Genomic DNA, 9,507 nt, shown 5'->3' with positions numbered 1-9,507 from the left:
AAGTGGTGCTGTGGCTCCAAGTGGTAGAGCACTCGCCTTGAGCTGAAGAGCTCAGGAACAGTGCCTAGGCCCAGAGTTCACGCCCCATAACCAACAACAGCAACGAAAAAGTTGGGGGTTAAGCAGGAGCCTCAATGAAAGGGTTGTAGACAGGCTGGAGGGGAGGCTGCCCATGGAAGCCAGAGGGGCCCTGATTAGCTTTCTACTCCCTCCCTCCCCTTCTTCATCTCTCTCCCACCCCACAGGGCAAATCCCTTTCTTAGCACAGAAGTGTCCCCGGTGAGCTGAGCTAAGCCTCTCCTCCGCCCATAGCAGCAGCAGCAGCAGCATGGATGCCACACTGCTCCTCAATGTGGAAGGGATCAAGAAGACCATCCTGCACGGGGGCACTGGGGAGCTCCCGAACTTCCTCACTGGGTCCCGGGTGAGTACCCCACAGGCAGCCTCCACCCCATTCAGCCCTCAGTCACCCAGATGTGGAAAGCAGGAAGGGGGCCTTTCCTGGTACAGTCTATCCCGAGCATCTGGGACATGCTGAGTTGGTGCCAGTTTACTGGGCAATTGGGCTTCTTGTAGATTACACTTAAGTGTAGGTCTAGAGGAAGGGTTTTGGATCCCCATATGGAATCTATTTCAAGAAGGGCTTTTGGCCAGGTGCTGGTGGCTCATACCTGCAATCCTAACTACTCAGGAGGCTGAGATTTGAGGATCTAGGTTCAAAGCGAGGGCAGGGAAGTCTATTATCTCTAACCAGCAAAAAGTTGGAGGTGTAGGCTGTTCCTCAAGTGGTAGAGTGCCAGCCTTTAGCAAAAAAGTGAAAGGATAGTAACCAGGCCTCAAGTTCAAGCCCCAATATGGGCATAATAGATTTGTCCTCGGGGGTGCAGATAGGGAGATTTTTGTTTTGTTTGTTTTTGTTTTGGTCAGTTGTGTGGCTTAGACGCTGTCTCTGAGCTCTTCAGCTCAAAGCCAGCACTCTACCATTTGAACCACAGCACTACTTCTGGTTTTCAGGTGGTTAATTGGAGATACGAGTTTCATAGACTTTCCTGCTTAGGCTGGCTTTGATCTGTGATCCTCAGATCTCAGCCTCCTGAGTAGTTAGGATTACAGGCACCCACCTAGGTAGGGTGTTTTCTGTGGGTCTGAGGCAGCTCAGCTTACCTGGCAAGCCAAGCCTGTGGGCAGTGGGAATGGCGTTTCTGGTGATGTGGGAGGTGTGTCATCTAAACCTGGGTCCACGGTCTTGGTGACCAGGTGACCTTTCACTTTCGCACAATGAAATGCGACGAGGAGCGCACTGTGATTGATGACAGCAAGCAGGCAGGCCGGCCTATGCACATTGTCATTGGGAACATGTTCAAGCTGGAGGTGTGGGAGACCCTGTTGACATCCATGCGGCTCGGGGAAGTGGCCGAATTCTGGTGCGACACCATCGTGAGTAGCCCATGTTGGCCCTGTCCCTGGGTGGGATACCAACTCGTTTGGCAAGAACAACTAACTAGATTTCGGGAAAATTGGAGCTCATAATAAAACCCTGCAAAGCAAATCTTGTGAGCAGTGGCTTCAAGCCACAGCCTGTGCCAGGGCTGGTGGTGGGTTTGGGGGAGCATGTGACCATACCTAGCAGGAGGGAGCTGTCCACAGCATGGTGCTGGAGAGTGGGGCCACTGGCCACTTGTTTACACCACTGCTAACACTGCAATTTATTTCATACTTATGACATGCTTATATTTAATTTTTTTCCTTTTTTTCCCCAGTCCTGGGGACTGAATTCAGAGCCTGGGTACTGTTCCTGAGCATCTTTTGTTCAAGGCTAGCACTCTACCACTTGAGCTGCAGTGCCACTTGCAGCTTTTTTTCTGTTTATGTGGTACTGAGGAATCGAACCCAGGGCTTCATGCATGCTAGGCAAGCACTCTACCATTAAGCCACATTCCCAGCCCCTTATATGTAATACTTTTCAGCCCCGACAGAACTGAACAAACTCATAGACTCCCTGCACAAGCAATTTTTATGGAAACTTTCAGATATACATAAAGTTGACCAAGAGTACAATGAACTTGCAAATCCTTTCCACCCACAAGAGTCACCATCAACCCTGGCCAGTCTTATTCTCCAACCCCCACGTTATTGCTGAGGGCAAAGTGCAGATACCAGACAGTCCCCTGAGAGCATCACAGCAATGCACATCTCTGAAAGAGGAGGATTTTTTTTTCCCCAGTCATGGGGCCTGAACTCTGGCCTGAACACTGTCCCTCAGCTCTTCAGCTCAAGGCTAGCGCTCTTCCATTTGAGCCATAGCACCACTTCTGGCTTTTCTGCTTATGTGATGCTGAGGAATGGAACCTAGGGCCTCATGCATGCAAGGCAAGCACTCTACCACCTTCCCAGCCCCGAGGAGGATGTTTTAAAAGCACAGCAACAAAGTCACTCTCAAGTCATTTCTTCCTACTATCTAGCTCATCAATTGCTGTTAGGATTTCTCTGGTGTGTGTGTGTGTGCGCGTGTGCACACACGTGTATGCATACACGTGTGCACATGCATGCATGCACACACGCACACACGCATGTATGCATGAACCAGTGTTTTGGCTGAACTATAGGCTTTGTGCTAACTCAAAGCTGGCAGCTTTTTCTCTGGTTAAACTTTTCTGTCTGGGCTGCCTTTGAGCTGGGATCCTCTAGGTCTTAGCTTTCTGTAACCCACCAGAGCAAGGCTCTTCATGCATTCTTTATGAGTGAATGAGATTATTATTATTATTTTAAAAATCAGGATTCAAATATCTTTTTGTCTATGAAATTTCCTTTTTAAAAAAAGGTACAATCTATGTAGCCCATACCAGCCACTGGGGTTTTTGCTTCTTCTGTCTCAACTTTCCCAGTGCTGGAATTATAGGCATATACTACCATACCTGGCCTACCTTTTTTTTTTTTTTTTGATATGGACTTGTTGAAGGAACTGGGTAGAAGCAAAGGTACTTGCTTTGCTTTGGAATTGTTTAACATATTCCTTTATTCTCCCATAGTTTTGATTAATTGGAAATTTGATATGAGGGTCTCAAGTTACAGAATCTTTCCTTTCTCCTTCCCTCCTTCTCTTTTTTCCCTCCCTCCCTCCCTCTCTCTCTCTCCTTGCCTGCCTGCCTTCCTTCCTTCCTTTCTTCTTTCCTTCCTTCCTCTCTCCCCCCTCTCTCCTTCCCTCCTTGTATCTTCTGTTCTCTTACCTTCTTCTGTGGAACTTTGTGATTAGCATTTCTTACTGGGAGGAGCTCCATGCCCTGTGACCTGAGCGTTGATTGGGGGTTAGTATGAACAGTCTCAACTGTCCATTACAAAGCTCCCTCTGGTTTTCACCCATTGATGGCAGACCTGAATGACCTTATAAAGGAGCCATTTGGGAGGAGAGTAGCCCTGAGTTTGAACTGTGTTCTTTTATTAGCTGGATGACCTGGGAGGTCTTTCTTGCCTTTTGCCTTTCCATTTCCTCATGTATAAATAAACCACAGCTTAAAGTAAGGGTTGTTTCGGGGGCAATAGCACTGTATGAGGTAATGGAGGATAAGTCAAGACATGCATAAGCAATTGCAATGTGCCCCGATCACACAAGGGACAGGGACTGAGGTGGCAGTTTATTGTCCAGGCGTATTTCTAGTTTTTTCGTTGCTGTCTTCTTCCTCTCCTCATCCTCCCCCTTCTTCTCCTAATCCTCCTTCTTCTTCTTCATCTCTGTCATCTTTTTCTCCTTCTCTTCTTCCTTCTTCCCTCCCCTTCCTTCCCCTCCCCCTCGTCTTCCTCTTCCTCCTCCTCCTCTTTTCTTCTTCTTGGATTTGAACTCAGGACCTCATGCTTGCTAGGCAGGTACTCTCCCATTGAGCCATGCCTCTAGCCCCTCTAGTTTTCCTTAAAAAATTATAAGTAATTGCACAAGGGGCTTTTAATTCAACATAATCAGTTTATGAGTTACCTGGCTTCACTTTCACATATGTACATTGACTGCTATGGCTGAACTTGCCCCCCCCCCCCCACTCACAACACAGGGTGCAGCCTCCTGGTGTTAACTTTGTGAAATTGTCTGAGTTCAAAGGAATTTCACTGTTGGATCCCCACTGTTGACTCCATAGTTCAGTCAACACTTTGGTTTATATATGCGTATGACACTATATGCAATCATATATGTTCATATTTTAGATCTAACCCAAAGCGGTAAGATCAGTGATTCTGGAAGTTTCTGCCCTAAAATGGGTTCTTTCTTTCCCCGCAGGGAGGACCCTGGTCTTCACGTGCCCAGTCTTGGTTGCATCATCTTAAAAGGGTTGGACGGGGTGGCAGCTCTCTCTCAGTGTTCTGTGGACAGTTTCCGTGTGAAAGGGGCAGGGGCAGGAAGGGCAGGGACATGTGTCTATTAGTATGCAAACTTCTTGAATTAAAAAAAAAGGTGACTAATTTCAATACAAAACCAGAAACGCAGTCCACAAGCCTCCAGTCTAGTCAGGCTTGCAGGCAGAACCAGAGTGGGAGAGGGGTGGGCATGATGGGGGGGCTCAGCTATTCCAAGGTTACAGAGAGCCCTGGTGTGCCCGCGGCTGCCTGTGGCATCACACACCTCCGTGACAGGCACAGGGCCAAGTGGAGTCCTTCCTCCCTCCTGCCCAGGCAGATTCTCTTTCCTGGGATGCCTTCCAGCTCCTGGTGGCATTCCACGGGCCACCTGTGCTGCTCAGGGCCTTGGGCCGCTGGGTGTCTGAGGCTCTGGCTGTGGTCTGCCCTCCCCTCTCTTGGCTGCTGAGCCTCTGGCCCTCCGGTGTGTGCTGTGTGCTCCCTCAGCCCAGCCCTAATCCCATCAAGCCATCTGCCATCTGCCCACAGGCCCCAGGCAGCAATGGGCATCCAGGCTAATCCAGGTCCCCGTGGTGGGGAGGTGACCTTCCACCCTAGCTTCCAGTATCTCAATATCCCAGCTGGGCCTCTTGGAGCCACTCCAGGGAGGTGAGCAGTGACCCCCAGCTGGGGAAACTGAGGCTCTACTTGGAGCAGGCCTGTGGAGCCCCTGGACTGCTTTCCCAGCCCTCTTCTACCCAGTCCTCAAGGCTGTGAGGCTCAGACCTGTCTTTTTACCACCCCCACTGATTCCCACAACTGCAGGCAGGCAGACCACAGAGACAGGAATACAGAGGCTCACTGTTGAGTAGCAGCCGTTCCAGGCTGCTAATTGCTCCCTGGACGTCCCAGAACTCTGCTTCTCTTCTGCTTCTGACTGTCCAGGACCTCTTGGAGGTTTTCTAGAGGAGAGATCTGTATTAGCAGTTACAGGGCCAACAAGAGGCAGCCTGAGCCTAAGAGCCTGGTGTGGGGAAAGGGATGTGAGGCTTGGCTCTGTGATTTGCCAGTTGTGTGGCCTCCAGCCAGTTGCTTAAACTCTCTAGGCTCCTGTTTCCTCATCTGTGACCTGAGGATGTTAAAAGTACCCTCCCTTGCCTGGGTACAGGTGGCCCCTCCTGTAATCCTAGCTACTCAGGAGGCTGAGATTGGAAAATCAGATGCCCTCCCCGCCATCCATCTTCCTCCCAGCATACAGGGCTCTACCCCATCTTGTCTCGGAGCCTACGGCAGATGGTGGAGGGCAAGGACCCCACGAGCTGGCACGTGCACACATGTGGGCTGGCCAACATGTTCGCCTATCACACACTGGGCTACGAGGACCTGGATGAGCTGCAGAAGGAGCCACAGCCCTTGATCTTCGTGATTGAGCTGCTGCAGGTGCAAGGCTGGGGCTAGGGCTGGGGGTGGGCTGTCCAAGTGTCAGAGAGGGAACCCCCCCCCCAGATCCCCAGCTCCAGCCACCATGCAGCATGGCCTTCCAGAGAACAGAGGAATTGGAAGTAGGGGTGGAGGAGAGGGGTACTCCTTGGCTCTTCTAAGAGAAGATGCTCATGTAGAACCCATTTTCAAACAATGTGACTCATTTTCATTTTGAAACATTTTCCTTCTCCTTCTGTTTTTGTTTTTCAACATTTCATAGTGGCCCAGCCTTGGTCCCTGTGGTATAGTTTTGAACTTGCTTCTGGGGTAGTGGGGAAAGGCACCATGAACTGCTCTCATCTGGTTGCTTAAGTTTGTGGGCTTCAGAGAATGGACACAGTCAAGGTCAGGGCAGGACTTAGTTTATGGCCAGGACTGAGGGGCTACATAAGAAATACAAAAGAATAGCCGGGTGCCGGTGGCTCATGCCTGTAATTCTAGCTACTCAGGAGGCTGAGATCTGAGGGTTGCAGTTCAAAGCCAGCCCAGGCAGGAAAGTCTGTAAGACTCTTATCTCCAATAAACCACCAGAAAACTGGAAGTGGCGCTGTAGCTTAAGTGGTAAAGTGCTAGCCTTGAGCTGAAGAGCTGAGGGACAGAGCCCAGGCCCAGAGTTCAAGGCCCACGACTAACAACACACAAAAAAATACAAAAATAAGAACAGACAACTGTGTCAACCAGGGGCCCTCAAGGCCCCCCTCAAACAGTTGCATGTCTGCGCAAGGAAATCCCTTCCAATCTGCTCTTCACAGTGCATATTGGTTTATTAATTGTGCGTGCGTGCGTGCGTGCGTGTGTGTGTGTGTGTGTGTATGTTGGTACTGGGGCTCGACTTCAAGGCTTCGCTCTTTCACTCAAGGCTGGCACTCTACCATTTGAGCCCCACTTCTTCTGCCTTTTTGGTGGCTGATTGGACTTCTCCTGCCTGGCTTGGCTTCGAAGGGTGAACATTGTTTTTTGTTTTTTTTGGTTCTGGAGCTTGAACTCAGGGCCTGGGCACTGTCTCAGGTTAGTGTTCCAGATGAGTGTTTTGCCACTTGAGCACCACTCCACTTCTGACTTCTTGGTGATGAATTGGAGATAAGAGTCTCACAAACTTTCCTGCCCAGGCTGGCTTTGAACTGCAATCCTCAGATCTCTACCTTCTGAGTAGTTAGGATTACAGGTATGAGCTACCAGTGCCTGGCTTAAACTTCTGTATTTTTATAAGGAATTTCCCCCCCGCCCCCAGAAGCTGGCAGCAAAGTGTCTTGTATTAATGTGAAACAAGTACTCAGGACAGCTTTCTGAATATTGGAAGTGAAATTCTCCAGGAAAGGATCTCTTTACAAAGCAGGCAGTGATTTAGTGCAGGGCCCATTGCATCACCGTGGCCCAACAAGCGGACTTCAGGGAGACTCAAGCCAGGCATGCCTGGCCCCTGCCTCACTGACCCGAGGCTTTCGTGGCAGGTGGAGTCCCCAAGTGAGTATCAGAGGGAGACGTGGAACCTGAACAATGAAGAGAGGATGCAGGCAGTGCCCATCCTACACGGAGAAGGGAACCGCCTCTTCAAGCTGGGCCGCTTCGAGGAGGCCTCCAGCAAGTACCAGGAGGCCATCATCTGCCTGAGGAACCTGCAGACCAAGGTGGAGGCTGCAGGCTGGGACCTGGGGCTGGAGGGGAGGGTACAGCCCTGTCCCCATGGGGTGTGTGTACATGTGTGTGTGGGAGGGGGAAGGAGTCATGTCCTAGCTCATGGCTGGTGCTCTGTGAGGGCAGGAGAAGCCCTGGGAGGTACAGTGGCTGAAGCTGGAGAAGATGATCAACACCCTGGTCCTCAACTATTGCCAGTGTCTGCTGAAGAAGGGCGAGTACTACGAGGTGCTGGAGCACACAAGTGACATTCTCAGGCATCACCCAGGTGGGGGACTGGGAGGGAGAGGGTGGGGGTTGGTGGGGAGGGGGTTGGGACTGGGGGGCTGGGGTGCTTGGTGAGGGTGGGCTGGGGGACTGGGTGGGATGGGGGCTGGGCTGAGGTGAGGGACTGGGGGTTGGGGTCAGGGGCTGGGGACCTGGGTAGGGTGCAGGGCATTGTCCTGGCCACGCTGGCACCTGCACAGACTCCCATGGATACTCTTCCCACCTTATGAGGCAGCAGGGTCTGTGTCCTCAGCCAGCTGTGTATCCCCAGCACTTAGCCCCAGGCCTGCTGATGATGGGCAGAGTTTACTGTAGGAGTAGGCATATTTTATTTTAATGTGCATTTGGGCACATGGGCCAAGGGCTCAGCCAACTTGTGATTTCGTGAAGTAGAGACTAGGCTTTTCCATTTTTAAAATTATTTTGGGGGGATGGTACTAGGATCAGAGCTTAGGGCCTTGCACTTGCTCAGCTGGCACCCTATCCCTTGAGCCATGCTTCCAACCTGGCTTTTTCCTGGTTATTTTGGACTTGGGAGTCTCCAGGACTTTTCTACCTGGGTGGGCCTTGAACCTGTACCCTCCTGATCTCAGGCTCCTGAGTAGTTAGGATTACAAATGTGAGCCACCAGCTAGCTACGTTGTTTCAGAGGCGAGATGAGCAAGCCATGTAGAGGAAACAAGTTACTAGCCCCATGATGTGGGAATGTGGCCATATTTGTGAAGGAGGCATCTGCATAAAGTTAAAGCAACAGCATCAAGGACTCAAGGCCCGAGAATGAAATCCTCCTTCTTTGTTAACACTTAAAACCCCAGTGTGTACCCAGGGCCAGGCAGGGACAAGGACAAGGGTACACAATTTAGGGAATCCTACCAGGAACAGACTACAATAGAATATAGAATCCGCTACCAGGCTTTGGAGGGTCCTGGCTGAGGAGGGGAGCAATTGCTTCGGTCTTTCACAATCAGGAAACTGAGGCCAAGGGCAGTAGGGGAGGGGCTCAGAGTCCTGGCCTCGTGGGTGAGTGTGGGGTGGTGGGGCCCTCTGGCCAGGCCGGGGTCGGGGGGGATGGGGGGGTCAGCGCGTGGCTCTCCACAGGCATCGTGAAAGCCTATTATGTGCGTGCCCGGGCACATGCCGAGGTGTGGAACGCGGCGGAGGCCAAGGCCGACCTGGAGAAAGTTCTAGAGCTGGAGCCATCCATGCGCAGGGCGGTGCGCAGGGAGCTGAGGCTGCTGGAGCAGCGCATGGCAGAGAAGCAGGAGGAGGAGAGGCTGCGCTGCCGGAGCATGCTGGGCCAGGGCGCCTCGGAGCTGCCCTCCTTCCCCGCTTCACCATCCACTCCTCCTGGGGAGTCCTTGGCCCCTTCCATCCCTTCCCCCTCCCCTGGTCCCCAGCTCTCCAACGACTGCACTGAACCCGAAGCCCTTGGGTCCTGAGGTCAGCCGGGCACTATGCCCTGAGCAGACAGGACGGACACTTCTGGTTCCAGTGACCAAGATTGTGCTGTTGCTTTTTAATTTTTAAAAATATTTTTTGAGGATTGGGAATGTGGCTTAGTGGTAGAGCGCTTGCTTAGCATGCATGAAGCCCTGGGTTCCATTCCTCAGTACCACATACACAGAAAAAGCTGGAATGGTCCTGTGGCTCAAGTGGTAGAGTGCTAGCCTTGAGCAAAAGCAGCTCAGGGACAGTGCTCAGGCCCTGAGTTCAAGCCATAGGATTGGCAAAAATTAAAATAAAAAAAAAATTGAGGACTGGGAATATAGCTCAGAGGTAGAGCCCATAACAAAAAACAAAAAA

General features: G+C 51.4%; 1 protein-coding gene across 1 annotated transcript; it reads left to right on the top strand.

Moving 5' to 3' along the window:
* Nucleotides 1–327: 327 nt before the first annotated feature.
* Nucleotides 328–9,143, top strand: Aipl1 (aryl hydrocarbon receptor interacting protein-like 1). The gene is made up of 6 exons (XM_013013147.1): nucleotides 328–424; nucleotides 1,258–1,437; nucleotides 5,572–5,760; nucleotides 7,254–7,430; nucleotides 7,564–7,705; nucleotides 8,803–9,143. The coding sequence occupies exons 1-6, from the start codon at nucleotides 329–331 to the stop codon at nucleotides 9,141–9,143; spliced, it is 1,125 nt and encodes a 374-aa protein (XP_012868601.1). The 5' UTR covers nucleotide 328.
* The last annotated feature ends 364 nt before the right edge of the window (nucleotides 9,144–9,507 follow it).

Source organism: Dipodomys ordii, unplaced genomic scaffold, assembly GCF_000151885.1.
Source record: "Dipodomys ordii isolate 6190 unplaced genomic scaffold, Dord_2.0 Scaffold19, whole genome shotgun sequence".
Classification (NCBI taxonomy): domain Eukaryota; kingdom Metazoa; phylum Chordata; class Mammalia; order Rodentia; family Heteromyidae; genus Dipodomys; species Dipodomys ordii.
This window is presented reverse-complemented; position numbering and strand designations above follow the sequence as displayed.